General features: G+C 40.6%; 1 protein-coding gene across 1 annotated transcript; it reads left to right on the top strand.

The window, feature by feature from the left end:
* The first annotated feature begins 1,715 nt into the window (after positions 1-1,715).
* On the top strand, positions 1,716-19,178 carry LOC110039704 (uncharacterized). Its single transcript, XM_089281123.1, has 22 exons — positions 1,716-1,942; positions 4,592-4,776; positions 5,190-5,306; positions 5,515-5,583; positions 6,202-6,264; positions 6,976-8,340; positions 8,417-8,633; positions 8,847-9,254; positions 9,711-10,097; positions 10,575-10,628; positions 10,722-10,813; positions 11,105-11,136; positions 11,822-11,954; positions 12,135-12,633; positions 13,046-13,121; positions 13,693-13,742; positions 13,830-13,945; positions 14,365-14,439; positions 16,987-17,072; positions 17,368-17,437; positions 17,722-17,865; positions 18,560-19,178. Exons 1-22 carry the CDS (start codon positions 1,810-1,812, stop codon positions 18,674-18,676), a joined length of 4,488 nt encoding a protein of 1,495 aa, XP_089137249.1. The 5' UTR covers positions 1,716-1,809; the 3' UTR covers positions 18,677-19,178.
* The last annotated feature ends 58 nt before the right edge of the window (positions 19,179-19,236 follow it).

Consider the following 19,236-nt stretch of genomic DNA (forward strand, 5'->3'; position numbering starts at 1 on the left):
TTTTGTTGTGATTTTGTTATTTTTAGTATAAGGTTGTACTTTTTCCGCCCTTCAAATTCATCGGAATACACTTCGGAAGAAATTTGTTGCTTCTTCGTAATTTCCTCTCTGTATTCGTTTCCGCTGTCCAGAAAATAGTAACTTAAATTGTACTCACACTTATCTCCAGTAGACAGAATTATTGCTTTCCCCCCCCCCCCTGTGAACAATATAATTTCTTCCATCTCCCCCCCCCCCTCCCTCCTTCGCAACCTACATGCGCGTCTTCTGTTTCCTTTGCTTCACTCGAAAAAAGCCGCGCAAAACAATACAACACGCCTTTCACAGGCTAACTAAACTCCTTTTGAACAAAACTAAGCCTCGGGCTGATCACCTAGATTTATTACATAACACAAATATTTCACCTGCCGACTTTGTCCCCAGAGCTTTCGTTTCTTTGGTCACGTAGTCAGTGAATCAGAGCGAGTTGCGCTGGGGACGAGAATGTTCGTTGCGTAATTTTCTTAGGTATTCCCACACTGAGAGGTTGAACAAAACAGAGACTGTATGCAGTGTTGGCTAGCGCTATCACTGTTTTTAAGAGTCGTGCAAGCGCGCGTGCGAAGAGATTACCACCCCTTTGATTAATTGATCTCTATAAAACTGCGCATTTTCTTCCTTTTCGCCACACATTTGTCCTTTTATACCCTCTTGTTTGAATACATTACGACTGAGTCATTCCTTGGAAAATTTCATTACTCTTTTCCGTGTCTTTTGTTGATTGATTGACATTGTTTTAGTTGAACATGGCGTAATTCGTTCAGCTCATTAACGCTAATTGCTCACCGAGGTTTTGTTGACTTACTTTCTGAAACAACAAAAGGTGAAAAATTCAGGTTTTCAGTCTTATCATCCGATGATATTTCAGTTTTTTCGGTTTAACAGTTTTACTAAGCCATGCAGTGTGAAGAAATATAAATTTTCTTTTATCTGAAGTGTCGCTATAACGAGTATCTGGGATATCACGACAAGAAAACTGTTTTCTTCCTTATAGATATTCTTTATCTCGTGTTGAACTCCACATGCAAGGGCGCCTTAATACAGTTCTTCTATTTTTTTTTTTTTTCTCGTCGCCCAACAAAAGCAAGTTGATTTGAGCCAAAATAGGAGAATTTATTTTGCTTATTTTATCATGTCAAAATCCCATCAAATACATTTTAAGATAGCGATTGTAAATTTCACCTGATTAGTTACTTCAGTCATAGTACAATATCGGCTCTTGTACTACTTCTTTTTCAATATATATTTCTCCGATATTTTTACAATGCTGCTTAATTAAATCGCTTCCTAAGAAAAAAAAATGAAAACACGAAAAAAGCAGCAATTTTGCTTCGAGAGTCCAACTGCGTCGGATTATTTTTTCGTTTTTTTGTGTCCGTTCGAACCATTTTATTTCATTGAATACCTTAAATGCGCAAATAGACATTCACAAACCAAGTAATTTACATGTAGGGTTACCACCTCGCAAACAAAAGAGTTTTCTTTAATTTTTTCATGAGGTGTTGCTTTCGCACCTCGCAAAGGCGAGTCACTTTTAGCGCTCGAATGACTCATTTAAGAACATTTTCTTCCCCAACTCGAGACTTTTTTCGATGTCGACAGTTTCGATGCGCATATAATATCGGCGCCCGTATATTATGTAAAATTCCACCTGTCGCAGACAGTCCGAAATAAATTGAATGAATTATTGATTAGTTTTAGAAGGCTTTCCATGGAAACGATTTGGTTGCAGATGTTAATCCTCGAGCAGAATGTTAATATCAGCTGAGAATGACTAGTCATCCGACTTTCTTACCTGCGACGCAAGAAACCAACTTTAGTGTTCAGAGAAATCCCCTTAAAAGAGAAGATCGAACAACAGATCGAAAAAAAGAAGACTTCATCGCTCTACCACCAGTACGAGGTAAGCAGCCTTTTATGTTTCAGTGTTTATTTTTACGCTTATGAAACCAACCTAACCTCGCTGGGTTATTTAAACCGGATCAAAGCCTTTACTAATTTGTATTCTTTGTCACCAATCCCGGTTTTCTATCGAAAGCTGTAGAAAAATATTCGCTTTTCTCAAAGAATTTAACAAGGGCTAGAAATATCTAGTCATTTTCAGATGAAGCGATAACTAACAGCCCTGCTCTGACTTTCCTTTACTTGTTGATAACATGATAAACATGTGTGAGCTCCAACTTTTCTCTGGAATTGCGATTGTTCAGTCGTAATTTGTTACATCTTTTTAGGGAGAGCCAAGTTTTTGCTTTCACATTCTCACATCTGTAACGGTTTTGATATCGCTTGCAGCGGTGAAATATATTGAAAGGGGTACTAACTAGTCGACTGATTAACAAATGACTTCTTTATCGTCTGAAACGCGTAAAAACCGCCGCAAATTGCGCATATTAATTCTGGGACGGAAAATTCCACAAGAATTAAGGATACCTCATTAACGTTATAAAGTAACTCAAAAATTGTCGCTATGTTAAAGCAAGCACGATATATTTTTAGGTAAGTGAGCAAAATAGCATGGAAAATATATCTACAATTCGCAACGTCTTTTTAACCTATTTTTGCTTTTTTTTTAATCAATGTTTTTTTTGTAAACTCGATGAAGTAATTCATGTTCCGACTTGTTGTTTTTGAATTGCTGGGATCTCGCTAGTTGTGTGTTTGCTTTAATAATAAGAGAACAAAAAAGTCAAGCCATAGTTAAGTATGGAGATCCTCTGACTTGGAACTGTCAGGTAATACATTAAAGGAAAACATGAGTTGTCAGAATTGTAATTTCTGACCATCTTTTGCTATCTCACAGATTGAGTAATTTAACTTACTTCTTGTACATCTCCTGTTGTACACATGAAGAAATCGTACTCATTTTTGCGCGAAGTGAAAAGATGTCTTCGAAAGGAAATTGTTTATTCAGCTTGACGGAAAATCATGCTAAAATTTCAAAAGCGCGACATGAAAATTAGACGATGTTTTGACAAATTGTAAACATGAAACCCTTTATTTCCTTTTCTGAGCTAATTTTATTTTGTACGAGTTCAACATCTCGGGTTTCTGGCTGTCGTTCTGTTTCTTAATTCAATTGAAAAACTTGCTTCTGTTTTGAAGAAATTTGCTAAGTTTAATCATATTTTTCAAAAGGTTTTTCGCTTTCAAGAGATTGGACCTCTTCCTGTCACGAAATGAAATCAAACACGATTACATAGGTAGCTCTTCATATTCTCTCTGAAGGAGAGAAAAATGTTCCAGACACAATTTATCGAAAGCCTGAAGGAGGAAATCTTCTTATTTCAGACTTACTTTCTTAGCTAGCAGTAAAGTCGATGAAAAAGGCAACAAGCGAGGTAGCCTTTTACCTTGTTCCTGGGCCTCTATATTTTGCCGTGGTCAACCCGTTTTCTGGTCACGTGGTCCGAGCGTTCACCCGCAAGGCTGTTCGAACACATTGCCAAAATGAACTGATCGTTAAGGCCTGGGAGAAGGCCATTCAGTTACTAGGCAACTTTCTATTGCGATGACAAGGAAGAATTTAGTAAGCAGTGTCAGGAATTCAACAAATGAAGAAGAGGTAGTACAGGGGTATTCTTGTAATGCGTGATTAACTGATTTTTATTAATTTTCCGTGAAACGTGAATTTAGGAAATTATTCTTCATGATCCGTGATCTGAAGGTTTTACGTGATCCGTGAAGAACTTGAATTATTAACCGATATCCGTGATTTCACTACTCTATTCCACGTTATTTTGAGACGCGAGTCCTCCGAATGGTAATTAGAGAGTGACTTAAGTATGCGATTTGCAATATGTAGCCTTGACGAAGGGTGCGTTCCTTTGGGGTGATCTGTATCAGGATCAGTGATCCAAGATCACTCGGGTCATAGTGCATCAAAGAAGCCGATGAATCCGATCCGTGACCAGAGTGGATTCGTCGGTTCCTTTGATGCACCACGATCCGAGTGATCTTGGATCACTGATCCGGATCCGGATCACCCCAAAGGAATGCACCGTTACTCTTTCAAGATTTTGCTTTCTTAAAACACTCTTTCTAGTAAAAACAGGTTATTAAAAAGAATATCTTACTTGCTTATTTTCGTGATTCGGGAAAACGAAATTTTTATATCCGTGATCTGTGATCCTCTATTTTTTTTTCGTTTGTGAACCGTGCCAGAGACTCCCTTGTACAACCCTGGAAGTACTATTTCTTGTTTTCACGTTAAGAAGATTTTGAAATGCAGAAAAGAACTTTTCCCTATTTTCAAATTCACATCCGAATCTTCCTTATTGAGGTTTATATTATCGTTATTTATCTTAGCCAGGGTTATTCTTTTATTTCGTTTTAAAATCCCTGATACTATTAGAATCGCAGCCGTCTTTCTCGCGGGATTTAATTGATCAGAATAAGCTTGACTGTAGCCGTACCCAACCCCCGTGGAAAAACTTAATAAAGGGGTTCCCTTTCCCCCTTTACCCTTGGGGGTGGGTACGGCTACACGTAGGCTTACCAGAGCGCGCGTCTATTCCAGTCTGGTGAAAATGAATGAAATTGTTTTCGTTATTAGCTCTCGCCACAACCGGCTCGGAAAACCAGTCAGACAGGCTGTTGACCCCACTGAGCAAATGGCAACTCCAGCGCTGTTCCACTCCAAGTACAAATTACTGTCAGGAAGAGATGGTGAACGAGTGGTTACACAGGAATCACATCCGGGTAGTTGAGAGACTTCCCAAGATGGATCCCGTTGTACTGGTAAGGTTTTAACTTCGACCCTGTACAATTGTAGTAAGATAAAGGTTAAGTCTGCATACGATCCAAGTGGCCCTTCTGTTGGCGCGCTTGTTGCCGTTTTCTGTAACATGAAGCGACTAGGAGCATTTCTACTCCCTCCCGGTTGGGATGCTAGTCCATCGCAGGGTTACCCCCCGATATCCATTTCCACACCTGAGGGCAGAGAAGTACTGGAAAAGTGGAGTATCTTGTCTAAAAACACAACACAATGTTCTCGGCCAGGGTTCGAACCCGGTGCCCAGCGCGCTAACCATGAGGCCGCCGCGCCTCCATGCAATTGAATTAAGACAAGCAGTTTTGTTAAAAGTCAGACTTCTACACTTTTTTTGTCAAATGTCTCAATATGGACTGATTATTGTTCGTTTTCTTTGCAGACCAGTCGCGGATCAGATGTTTCAAAGTACATCAGTTTCATCCATCCACCGCCTCTTAGTCTGAAGATTATCTCCAGCTCTACAGAGAAAAACTCCCGCGAAAAGACGCAAAAACGGGTTTGTGAAAAATTTGATTTAACTTGCAAGAACGAGTACAATGAATGTTGTTGGTGTGCAGTATTAGCTAGACATATTTTTCTTACATGTATTTTGTTACGAAGAGCTTGTGTTTTTGTGGAATCTTTGTATAAATAGAAGCCACTCTTTTGAAATGAGATGTAGAAGTGTAGTCAAGTATTGATCACGTTGTTTTCGTGTTCTCTAGCTGCCGGCTCCTTCCCCAGTATCCAGTTCACCTTGCCCTCGCTTACTCAGGAGTCAGAGGTCTGAGAGCGTAAGTTTTGATGATGTCGATGTTGACGGGATTGCAAAATGCAAGCCATACTACAACCGGAACAACTTACTCGCGTTTTTATTACGGGAGAAAGATGGTCAAAAACTGAATTATCTCTTATGGATGCTGACATAGAGCAGCAAATTTCACCATCAAGTCCCGCTTTGCAAATGCCAATTGTAAATTTTGTCAGGAACAAATTCCCAAAGCAGCAAACATAAAAAAATACACGTGAAAACAACAACTGAAGGTGACAGAGGTTTGAGAAAATTTCGCTCAAATAAGGCTTGAGGGTGAATTTTGAGGATACGACGTTATCTTGTATAAGACTTATTTTTTGAGGCTACCTCTTAAAACAATAGACTTAAAACTTGTGAAAAAATGATTTTCAGCTGATGAATGAAGATTTTAAATTGACGATCTTTGTGGCTAGTTGCTGAGCTGCCTGTCGACAACTACGATCCGATGAGATCCGTAGTCAGGGAGCGAAAGATATTTTAGATGTCTTGATTCTTAGCCGGAAAAGCGGAGCTCCAGGGCTACTGAGGATGTAGATTTTTGTGCTCCGTGGAGTGATTTGTAACTGACAGGCAGTTGACTGGTGTTTATGTTTTCTAGGAGATGTTTTCTATGAATCCCGTCATACGGGTCGGAGGAGGATATCGCAGGCTCAGTTGGAAGGTAATAAAGTAGCAAGCCATTTACAAGGTTTTCTACAATCGTGGACAAAAGTCCTTGGACACTCATGTAATGTAACGGATTATCTGTGTTTTAGAACTGAGGTATGAAGAAAACGCTGCTATATCCTTTATAAATGGGTTGCTGTCCCCCCTCCCCACCCAACACAATGTTGACAATCAGTTGAAATTGCACGTACTAGTTTTCAACATTGTATGGGGGGTCGGGGGCGAGGTTAGGCAGGTGAAGTTGTATTCGCGCCTGGCGTGTACGCAAAAGCGCCAAAAGTGCAAATTTGTCCCAAGACTTTTTTCCATGATTGTAGTCAATTTTAAAGTGGCTTCTTAAACGAGAACCCTTAAGGTAATTCGTTACATAGAAAGGAGAACAAACTGCCTGTTTTTTCTCTCTCCCTTTCAGCCCTTCTTTAACGTCACCCCCTCTCACCCTCACGACATACCATGTGCACCCGTACTATTGCTTTACAAATCGCTTTGCATTGTTTCCTCTTCATGTCGCGGGTTCAAATTTTTAATTCTCCTTACTCTGCGCCATACTATTATTCCTAAGTTGGTGCTAAGAATTTGCTGGTATATGAAGACACTGTTCATAATTTTCAGTTTTCTCTTAATTCTCCTCACCTACTTGTTTAGCATAGCGAGAACATTGTAAGGCGGTTTGAGATCTTGATCATTCTCGTTTCGTTTTTGTCAGGTTTTGGATGTTCTTCCTTCCATTGGCCAGTATGACCCTGATCATTCTCCAGCTTACGCGTGTTCTGTGTGCAACGCAACCTTGCCAGTCTCGGAGAAGGTCACGAATTCTCGCGGACAGCTTCGCACAATCCTTGCGACTCCAAAGGAGTGCCACAAATGCGGTGCGCCTACAACAGAATATCAAATGCTCACAGAGAAAGACTTACACGAAAGTGTTCTGGACACTTTACACAAAGGAGACCCAAGGTTTATTGTAGATCATAGGCGTTTTCAAAATTCGCATGCTGCACGTTTCTCTCCGAAAAATAATAGTGAAATTCGGGAACCAAGCTCACCAGTGGACTGGCGTGACGATATAGAATCGTTCCGACTACATATAAGCAGACAGAGTCAACGGGAGGAGGATCTGGACACTAGGGACCAGGAATACGAGCCGAAGCGTTCCGAATCGGGAAGAAGTAGCGTCTTTATGACGGAGCCTGGAACGAATATCGAGAAATTAAACGAGCCCCCGGATGTACGGCGCGCATGGGATGATGGAACTACTCGAGCTGAGATCACAAGGGATGATGGGATTGACGGCAGAGATTGGGTTAAGGGGAAAGAAAATCAAAGTTATTCGTCTGATCTCGATGCTTACAGTGATTTTGAAATGATAGAGGATTACGATACAGAATCGGGTTTTACTGTAAGGTTACGAAGGAGACCTTTTGGTGGCGCCAAACAGACTAGTTACGTTATACACGGGATTCAAGATGAAGAGACTGCAAGTACAAACTCCATGTCTAAGGGAAGAAAACGGCAACATCAAGGAAAGGAAAAGCATGGTCGTACGAAACAAGACATTCAAACTGATGCTCACCAAACTAAGAGCTCAAAACATCAAGAAAATAAACAAGGATTTCAAACTGATGCTCGCCATCGCCGAAAGGAAAAGAATCATCATAAGAAACAAGGAATTCAAACTGACACTCACCAGACTAGGAGCTCAAAAAGTCGAGAGAATAAACAAACTTTTACCGACAGAAAAACAAGCAAACGTAGATCACACGACGTAAGTGAGAACGAAGAGGAATTACGAGAAAATGGAACAAGCCAAAATGTAAAACACCCCAAAAATACTCTTTCAAGAACAGAATCATTTTACACTGTCGGCTTGGATCAGCGGGATTACGTGTTTAGCGAATCACCCATAATTGAAGAGGTCGTCGATGACGAAGACGATGTTGACATCATATTCTCTGCAACAAGGTTTAGCGATGACACTTTCTCAGATTTTGAGTTCCATGGTGATGACTGGAGCCCAGGCCCACTGCGTCCTGGCTCACTCAGACCGAAAATGCCCTCCCCTGCTGATGATCAGGTAATGATTTTGTTAAAACACGTGTTATCACTCATTTGGAACGTTTAGCCAACTAAAAATACTATTTATCCAACAGGATGACGTGGAGTACAGTTCTTCAGTGTCAATATCACCCGAACAGCATGACGGGTACCTTGGTGACAGCGAAGAGAACGCTGACCTGTCCTCCTTGCAGGCTCAGATTCAACAAGCTCGGAATAACGCGAAGAAGTATCAAAAACGAAAAGAGGAAGGACAAGAGATAAAAAGGAAAGAGTCTAGAGAAAAGAAGACGAAAGACCAACAACCTAAAGGTCGGTTGTAGATTTCTATCAAAGAAGTTTTGGCGTGCTCTTTATTCTTAAGAGCAAATTCATATTTTTTTCTGCCTCCCTCTAAAGTTTTGCCTTTAGCCATTGGAAAGTTCGGTGACTTTTTTCTGGCATTTTTTGAATTTTTCAATTCATTTCCGTATAAGAAACAGTCTAACTGTTTTTTTTTTAATGTATATTTTGGTGGCACAATAGCGAAAGAAGACGTCCAATCACAGAACCTCTTAGAAAACGATTCGTTAGGAGCCCCCTTAAATAGTGGTGAATGGGACAGTGACTGGGACAGCGACTTCAGCTTACACGTGCAACCACTGAGCGATTTGAGTGAGTCGAGCAGTGACGAAGAACTCTGGAAGAATAGAGCCCAGAGAGGAACCAACAACTCGAACACAGAAGAAAGGACTCGGAAAAGATCCGACAAAACCACAACAGTCATTGCAAGGAGAAAAGAGAGCAAACCTGGTGGTACAGACCGCGGCAAAGGTCCTGAGAATAAAAGAACTGCGGAGAACGGGCCGCGGAGGAGTACTGCCACAGAGGACCATGCTAAAGACAGAAAAGCAAATAGACCAATTGTCAAGCCTATACCCAAAATCGGTTCAGGTATGAAATTTTACGCTGCATAATTCTAACTCGTAAATTAATCTGCCAGAGCTGAGGAATTCCTGTCCCGTTAATTTAGGGTCATCGAGCAACGTACATGACGTAATTGTGCAATGACGTCGTGCTGATACAACAGATACCTAGTCTTTTGTAGTCTGGTGTTCTGACAAGCCTCGACAAAAACAGGAAAAAAATGTTTTAAGTGCGGCTCAAAAGGGCTTCTGGCTAAGCTTTGTCTTTAACGGAGGTCAAGGTTCTCACCTGAATTTAATGTTTGTGCTTTTAAGAGTAGGATAGCTGCCTTTCGCGCTAGACTCCAAAAATCATATCTGATCTACATGTGTGATACTGTCCCCCGTGGTCATGAATCACTGCAATCATGACCTATTATTGCTCCTGTTTTTCCTTAACGTTCGCTGACATTGTCACGTTTTTTCTCATTTACTTATATCAAAGATTCAGACCCCGAAGATGTTCCTCGCCGCCCCAGACCTCGCGGTCCCCGTGGCTCCGACGAGCTTAGCGAGAGTGACATGAATTTCTTCTCGCAACAGTTCCAAGCGCCTTACCCAAGAGGGGACCAAGAAAATAGCTCTGAAAAGCAGAGCCCTGATGGATGTAAAGGAATAAACTGTTATCGGTGCTCAGCTTTTATTCCGGAATGTGAAGGCGTTTGCTCGAAGTGTGGTACTTTGTGTCAGCGGCCAGGTGGGCCGTGCAAGGCCTGCCGGGATATCTGTGAGACCTGTGGAAAGCCGAGATACAGATGCACGTCTGCTTGCGAGAGACTTGCAGCTAGTGATGAGGAGAAGGAGCGGGAAGGGGAGAGCGTCGACACAGAGGGTATGAGTAAAATAAGCTGTGTTGTTTTGTGACTTCATACATAACGAGTGTGGTAAAATGCGTAACCAAAGAGACCTGACCTGTTTGATCAGCTGGCTCCATACTTAACAAGATGCAACTGTATTTTGCTTTGCTTAGAGTTGGCGATAAAATGCGTGTTTCTCAATATAACCTGGGATTGCCTTGACCCAGCCATATGCATATAGCTAAGCCCAGCAGAGTAAATTACCCCCCCCCCCCCCCTCTCACTGGCTTGCCACATTTTTCTGTCCAATAACAAATAGTAGATTTATACGCCTAACAAAAGAGGCGGCTTTTTAGCATCCTCTTGCACTACAAGGTACTACCCCACTATTTAACTAAACAGCGCCTTACTTTTCATGTTTCATGTTCTTAATAGCAATGCGCACAATAGGTGTGAAAACCTTTAAAAATAAATATCTCAAAGTAAGTGTCTCCCATTTTTTTCTTGTATAGATGATGAAGGTAGACCAGCAAGTCGTGGTCTAACTAAAGCGGCTTCTGAATTAGGTGAGGACAGACATCATTCAAGAGATGCTTCAACATGTGGTGAATTTTAGTTTTTTAATGCACTTGCGTATGACTATTTTCATTTTTTTTTAGAAAATGGTGACAGTCCCGTGCCAGTATCTGACAACAAAACACAGAGAGAAGGAAGTCTGTTACTGATCAGCGGCGAACTTAGAGCTGGTCAGGTAAGAGATGTAAGCTGTGCTTAGTTTGCTGAATAAGGTAATGTCTACGTCAAGCCAGTGGCCGCTACAGCCAGAGCTTATCCCATTTCCGTGGCATGAAGACACTAGGAGTATTTCTACTTCCCCCCCCCCCCCCCTGGATGGGATGCCAGTCCAACATAGGATTACCCCCAGCATTAAATTCGCCGGTACCCATATATACCCCTGGGTAGAAGATTATTTCAACTGAAAGATTGTCAAGGCGAGCTTTGCGAGCTTTAACTTTACAAATATTTCATTTATTTTCCTCAGGGCCTTAAAAAGGGCAAGGAGCGAAGAAGTCGGTAAGAAAAAAGAGATTTTAACATTATTCCGCTGGGTACCCTACCCTTAGATATGTGAACCAAGAGCTTTCGTCTCCAAAATGATAATCAAGCTAGTCTTCAGATTATTGCACATTGTGACAACAGCCAAGGGATCAACGGCGTTTTAATAAGGGACGAACAAGAGATTATTAAGGTACTTACCTTGATAATCTCTTGGGGGCAAACCATTATGTTCTTTTTTTTGTGGGGGGAGGGGGTGGGGGCAGTTTTCTGGGTCATGAAATTTTTTTCTCTTCTTTAGGTTGTGCATGATTTTTTGGGTGGTGGCATAGCTTGTGTAATAATTTTTTAAAGAAGTCAAACACAGGGCCTGGTTAGTAGACATCACTTGTTCGATTTTTCCCCATGGCTCCCCTTGCACGAATTTTTTTCAGCTGTTTATGCTGCGCTGAAGTTTATTTTTTTGGAAATTGCCCAACTCCGCCCCCTCCCCCCGTCCCTCCCTTCCGTCCCTCAAAAATTGTCCTAACCTAAAGATAACTAATGGATACGAACATTTCAACACGAAATGAATATCTATTCATGCCATCGTTAGCCATTTTTAATTATTGATTTAATTACTGGCCCCTAGGCGGGGCAAAACGAGTGACCAAGAAGGAGTGCGCACAACAATAACTTTCAGTGAATATTTGTAATTTTACAGACCTCCTCCAGAAAGAAAGTCAAAAGATTTAAACAGTATAAAACGTGTAAGGGCGAAACGCACAGCGACGAAACACATTGACGAACAAAACGAACCAGTCGAGGACAAAAATGACGTCATCGAGGAACAACAGGTTAGTGATCTGTGCTGTGTACAAACCTCTTGTGTAACGGCAAATTTAACGCGAGCCACTAACCTATATACTCTACGCACCATTAGGATTTTATGTAAAATGCCTTGATTAGAGTTAGCTGGGGTAATGATGATGACTGTGGTAACGTAAATGTTATTTTAACGGACTTTTTATTTGCAGCGAGAGCTCGATGAGCATGGTGAATCAAAAGACCCTACCCCAGTGGAAGATCTTCCTGCTCAACCTCAGCCCTCTGCATTCCCGACTAAATCCACCAAGAGAACCAAACCATCCAAAAAGATTCTTTCACAAACTGTTGTGTATAAAGAAAAGGAGAAAGTACCGAAGTCTGAACGAAAGTCACCCGAGCACCAGGAAGAGACTGAAGATGATTTACTAGTTTCTAGTCCCACTCCTGCTATAGAAACGGCGCAGTCTGGTGAAGAGCAAATGCCGGCTGAAAGCGAGGGAACTGGGGAGGAAATACTAGTAACAGAGGAGAAAGTCAAAGACGACAATGATATAACCACGGAAGTAACAAGGAATGGAAATGACGGTGAAACGAAGCCAGCGGAAGAAGGGGACACCGGAAAGGAGCAAGAAAAAGACACGAAAAAGGAACAAGAGAAAGAGGAACAGGAACAGGAACAGGAAGAAGTCAAAAAAGTGGTTCCAAAGAGTGAGTTGATAATTAATAAAATACGTACTGAGTAAATAGCTAAATAATGAAAATATAGAAATGAATGAATAACTAATTTAAGTATATTGAAGAACCATCAACCGTGCGAAAAAAAACCTCGTCCTCGTCCTCGTCTCAATTTGCATTTGATTCGCCAAGTGATGGGAAAACCAGCATCAAAATATTGTAGAAATGAATCAAAACACTGAGTTATTTACCGTACGGTGTGTTCTACAACGTTGCTTAATAAATTCTGTGTCGGGAGGAGTATAGACATAGTAATAAGATATATCGTATCTTGTTGTTGTTTTTGTTTATATACAGTGTGACAAGCTTCTTAATTACTATCGTAAGACGCCAGTGAAAGTCTAATCCTTTGTAATGCTAATTAATTTATTTCTCTCTTTCCCAGTTCGAGGAGTGAACCGAGTGAACGCTGCATTTAAAGAACGAGCAGAGCTGGGAAAGAGACTACAGAACGTTTTGAAGTAAGCGAATCACAGATTTGCGTTTGTGACAGAACGAAGTCCAATGTTTCTCAAGGGAATTTTTTAAGTACCTGACATATAAAGTCTTGCCTATGCATAAGATTAGCTGAACTGTCCCGGATTTGAACGCTTGGCGGAGTCCTTGTCTTGAACTAATTAATTTTGCTCTTAGACAAGACACCTTGCTCTCGCAATGGCTTTATCTATCCGGGTAAGGGTGTAAATTGGTATCGACGAGCTGTAAGGGCAGCCTGGGAAAACTGCAGGTGGGAGTCTTAGGATGGACCAGTATATCATCTAGGGGAAGTAACAAGATTCCTAACCTCTAGATGCTGCCAACAGAGAGGTCAACAGAAACTAAACCTGAATTATATAAGAGCGTTAAGCGTTGAGAGCAATAAGCGTTATTAGCGTTAAGTGTTAACTAATGATCAGTAGGATTGGAACAGACTATTAACATCTTAAAACTGCTTCAACTTAGAAATGCTAAGACACTAATCTTGCCTTTCTCAACGGAAAAAAGTTGAAAGTTGTTCTTTTTCTAATTACACAAAAAACGTTCCTCTTTAAGGGAAGCCATCAGTGATGTCATGGGACAAGCAGATATTAAAACAAGGAAAGGTAAGCAAGGTTGTGTTTATCAGCCTATTGTCATACCAATTCCAACCAAAATCAAACGATTTTTTTTTTTTGCTTGTTTCTTTTTAGATTCGACCATTGACTATTTGGCACAATACAGACTTGTGGATCGAAGCCGCCTTGAAATGTATGGCCGCGCGTTCACACTAGAAGATGACGACGAAGACGGCATTATATCTTACGAGGTATTTCAATTTTACGTTTACATCAGAAGAGATAACAAGAGCGAGGCTATATCTAAAAAAGAGTTATGGTCCATAGTTTTACGGAGCTACTTCATTGTACCATGGTTGCAAACAGTGAAAGACGCGAGACTTTCCGTTCGCGACACGTCACGCGTGGTATTGAATCCCTCTCTAATGTCTTTTGTGGAACACAAATTCAATTGTTGAACCAAAAGCAACGTTTATAAAGAGTCGAGGTGGCCCGCGATCAGTCTAGAAAGTTTCATTTTCTGGGCGCCTCCGCACCAGACTCGTCCCCGCCGGGTCGTTTCACTCGCGCGTGTTCTCGCGCGTGAGACTCAAAAGTGGACTGTTCGCAGGCTTGAATCGAGGAGGCTCACTTATGAAAAGCAATTTGGTATTTTTTTCTGTTTTCACAGCAAATGCTGCTTGCCTTAGAGGGTGTACCAAGCATTGCAGGGATGTCAAGGAAACAGCTTTTGTTTGTATTACAGGTAAGATATTATCAACGTAGGTAGCCTGGGAACTAGGTCTTTGAAGAACACCTGTTTAGGACGTGGTGGACTGGGGTTGACTACGCGGACATTAGAATTCAATAATTTATTGAGTTGAGGTTCTGAGAGATATAAATATATATATATTTTCAAACATATCACTGCGAATTGTCGAGATATTTTAAAGTATTGCGATCGAAGAATTATATTTTTTATCCCGCTTCTTTACTTAGCGATTAATAAATAAGACAGGGCTAATCTCCTACAGAGCTCGCCAAAATAAACATTATTGGCAACCTCATTCATTCTTAGTACTGTCGCTGTACTTAAAGAAAACATGACATGTTTCTGTGTTATTCTAAAATGCCCTTAATATCCTCTAGAGCTTTATTAAACTAACTTTTCATTATTTATATTTATAATACTTCTGATTTTTGAAATTCTGTCATTTTTTTCCCAGCGTGGAGCCCCTTGGATGAAACAGCAAAAAAATTCACAGTTCTGAATATTCGAAGCAAAATTCAAGAATTCATTCTTGTATATAAATATTTTAAATACTTAGATCGATTTTTACATGAAATTAAGCTCTAAAATCAAAACAATGAATTCAAAATTACACCTGAATTCCATTCGATACCGGGATATTTATACTCGAGCGAACGACGCTCAAATCATTCGAAACAGTAAGGTTTCAAAGTCATCTTTTGTTGGCCAGGGATCTTTAGTTAACGTTGAAGTTGACAATTCTCCTGGCGCTGTCGAGGTTCTGTGCTGTCGAGGTATTGCAGTGATTGTTAATCGGCTTAATTCTCCATTCGAGCGAGATTGTACCTCGTCTTGTTTAATTTCTCGCAAAGATGACAGGACAGTTCGTGTTGATGAAGGTGTCGTGCTCGAAGAGCGCTCCTGGTTTACTTGATCCTCTTTTTTCTGGCTTTCCAAAAGCGACATTTTTCGGTGAATTCGCTTGAGAGTAGTTGAAGGTTTTCGTTTACCGAAGTACGGGTCTTGAACTTTCATGCAGCCAGTTTTCTTCTCAAGACTTTCCATTGCCGCGAATATTCAAGCTGGCCAAACAAATCTAGGTAACAACCTCGGGTTCCAGCTTCTGTTTAACAGTTTGTTGGCTTCCGTGTACAAGTAAATGTTGGGCACTATATTCTTTCTTTTAATGTCAGCTCTTCTGTCGCAGTCTCTTGTCTCTTCGTTCTCTCTGACGTACAGCAAATACTGCTTCACGTTTGAAAACAATGGCACACAAAAACATGGGTTGTTGTACTTGTGGTAAAATATCAATTATGCTTTCGTAAATTGTGTTGATCCTTCCCAATACATGACACAAAAGAGTTAATTTAAGGTCACTACTATATCAAAAGAAATTATTTCTCACAGGAACAGAGGCGCAACTGAAGACAATATTTAAAGCAGCCCCGATGTAATTCAGTAGCATTTGCTTTTTCCAGCAATCTATAAATAATTAAGACCGTCAAGCCTGCGATTATCCCAAGTAAATATGTTTTCCTTGCCTCTGCCCCGATTCGTGTTTGCGTGAAGTTTGTTCAAGGTTCGCCGCGGTCTTTTTGTTAAATTACGGTAACCATGGAATTTTTTAATTGCTTAAGTCCATCTTCAATACATTTAGCAGCTTTGCTCGACAGGTGAGGAAAAAAATTTGCATTTGGCAACAGTAAGGGCTGTCCACAATAACAGATCCTTCAAACGGCATTTACACAAATAACAGAGCTGTAAAGAGGTGGTAATTGATTTCGTACATTGAATAATTTTCGGTATTCTGTGTTTACAATGTGTAGGGCGGTGTCACCTTGATTTTACAAACGTGTGTTCGTATGGTGTGATGTACGTTAACTATTGCTGTTGTACAAAATTGGCGATGTTTCCATGGATATATAAACTCGAAGAAAACAGTAAACGAAATTACTGTTTTCACCATTTTAAATGATTCATTCCCTTGTTCAGAATTTGAGATGTACCCAATGAGATTCTCAGGGTTTTTTTTTCGTTATTTTTTTCGAAAGTAGTGCTTCATGATCGAGCTTTCTTTCTTCTTGTTGTTTTTCTTTTGTATTTTATCCATCTGTTGGTTTCAACTGCGACTGTTCGAGGAGGGAAAAATCGAGCGAGTGTCACTATTCTCAATTCTTATTTAGTTTTTCTTTTTAGGACAATTTGCATTTTTAACTCAGTCTCTTGACTTTTTAGAGCCATTTTCAAACTCAAATCGTACAATTTTTACGGCTTCGTTCAAAGAAAGCGAATTACTTTTGCAACGTCCACTTTTGCTGACTGTAGCGACTGATGCGCTGTCTGCTTAGGACTTGAAACTCGAGCCGACTTGAAACAGACTTCTTTCCTGACAGGCGAGTTATGGAGAGAGACTAATTTCCTGACCAGATTCCACTCCACTTCACCATGGGAGATCTAGGCACTAGGTTAAAGAGAGATAGGCTTTCTATGGCCTTACATTTCCCAGAACGCTCCTGGTTTGGGAACTTTGAAATAATTTTGACACCTACGATTTTATTTCAGGTTCTCGAGCTGTTCCCTGGGTCGAGAATAACTTTCAAGATGTTTTCAGTGACGACTGCCTTGTGTGAAAGAGTGACAGTACTAGAGTGAGTACATTTTGTGCGATGGTATATGCAGTACTTAGAGAACTGTAGCCTAACAGTTTTCACTTATACGAAATTATTTATGTTGCGTGGTGGTGTAGCGAACGTTCGATTATTCCACTCGACTTCGTGTCGTGGAATTGAAAACATTTGCAGGGTCACGTGGACGTCATTATGCCATTCTATCACGTGATCGTCATTGATCAACTCTCCGCTCGTCTTTACGCGATCGAAGTGAACATGCGCGCGTTGTGCGACACATAAGTTTAATGTTATGCACTTTGTTTTCTCTTTTCAGTGCGTTTGTCAAACAACTGGTTGAGGATCTCGACCTTTTTGATCTGGAGTGCAAGTTGGGAATGTTTAGGGTAAGACTAAGTTTCCATCGTGTCTCTGAGAGGTTTTTGTTCGTGTTACATGTAAGAATAACGCCCAGGGAACATTGCACCAAGATCTTTACTGTGAGACTCTATAAATCTGTTTTTCGCGGAGAAGCGCAACCGAGCTTGAGGAACTCTGTAAAAGAGCACGAATCCTCGTACTTGCGCAAAGAACTACGTTACGACTTAGTGTAGACAAAGCTATGTCTCTTTATACTGAAACTACGAGGGGTTTATACATGACCTGAAGCAGACCTTTTAACTTTTTTCAGAACATGTTTTTCGTAACTGGAGATTACTCGGTAACTTTCATCACCGCTGATCAACTTAGAATCGAACTGAAGGCTGGCGGGCTCAACCAGAAGCAAGAGGATCACGTGATTGGACACATACTTCAGTCAAGTGTGACAGGAGAGGTAGGTGATTGGGTCCGATCATCCGGAGGAAAAAAGATGGCGGCTGTACATTTTCCTACAATAACCATGCGAGCCTTACACAACCCATAAAGTACAGACAGTAAAAAGAAAGCCATAATTTTGCAATATTTGTCCCTGTGCTAACGAAATTGTGTGTTCCAGGTTTGAAGATTTTAGAATTAACTGTACGTTTTATGAGCGTTGTTAAAGTTTTCGTTTGCTAGGAATTATGGGTAAATGTACCTGTAGTCATCTTTTTTCAGACGAAGGATTGAAATAACCTGCGATAAAGATTAAGCTTCTTTCGAATCGGCAATTATTCGCTTTTGCTTGGGAAAGGGGAAAAGAAAAAAACGTGGAGTGCACAAGGGCAGTTAAAATTCCGCATTTTGTAATCAAGTATGCTGGACTGTTTCGAAGGTTGACAGTTGTCACTGACTTATTTTGTACCTGAAGGAATGTGTTAGGTCCTTGTTGCCAGGTTTCTTGGCATGTATTGCTTGCCTACTTTTATCGACTCGATCACGAGAGAGTTTGCTTGCAAGACACACAAAGAAAGAAATCTCCATGACTTGAAACAAATTGGGATGGTTTCACGTATGGCTCTTATGGCCTTATGTGCCCAAGGGCACGAGGAGGATTGAGTGAGTGAGTCACTTTTGGCTCACGTTATTTGTGTTCATTCCTGTTTCAGATTTCGTTCCTTGATTACATGGCGTACTTACCACTGTTTCTTTCCATCCACCAAAATATCTGTGAAAACGCTCTCGACATGTCACGCAACAAGTACCAGCGGAAGGATACGACGTGACCACAATATGACATGCAGAAACAATATGACATGCAGAACATATCGTTACAAAGAGAAAACTACAGTTATCGACTGCATAGATGCAGTGAATTCAGGAGTGCAAGGATAGAATCCTCAGAGTGAGCCCACAAGTTTCGAATCGGCTCTCGCTTTGTAACGTGTTGCTAGGAACCATGTTGTGTCGTCATGACGACAAGCTAATGAGTGTCCTTTAGTGTCTAAAATGTGTACGCCTTTGTACAATTTTTTTTCCTAAAACGAACTAACTTTGCAAACTTTTCTTCCCATTCAATGTTGGTATACATAAATAGTCGTTGTTCTTTAACCATGAGTACACTATAAGGTTTGTTGTTGTTGTTGTGTATACTTGTCTAGAAGACACAAACTACCGTTGAAGTGGCTACAATTTAACACAAAAAAGATAGATTTCTTACGACGAGACTGTAGACTATAATAAACAATAATAACAACAAAACATTAAAGTTAGCTTTTTTATACTTTCCTTCAGTCTCTTTATGTTCTTTCGCTTATTATTATTATTATTGTTATAATTATTATTA

This window comes from Orbicella faveolata, unplaced genomic scaffold (assembly GCF_042242905.1).
Source record: "Orbicella faveolata isolate gen_17 unplaced genomic scaffold, um_ofav_v1 contig_48, whole genome shotgun sequence".
In the NCBI taxonomy this organism is placed as follows: Eukaryota; Metazoa; Cnidaria; class Anthozoa; order Scleractinia; family Merulinidae; genus Orbicella; species Orbicella faveolata.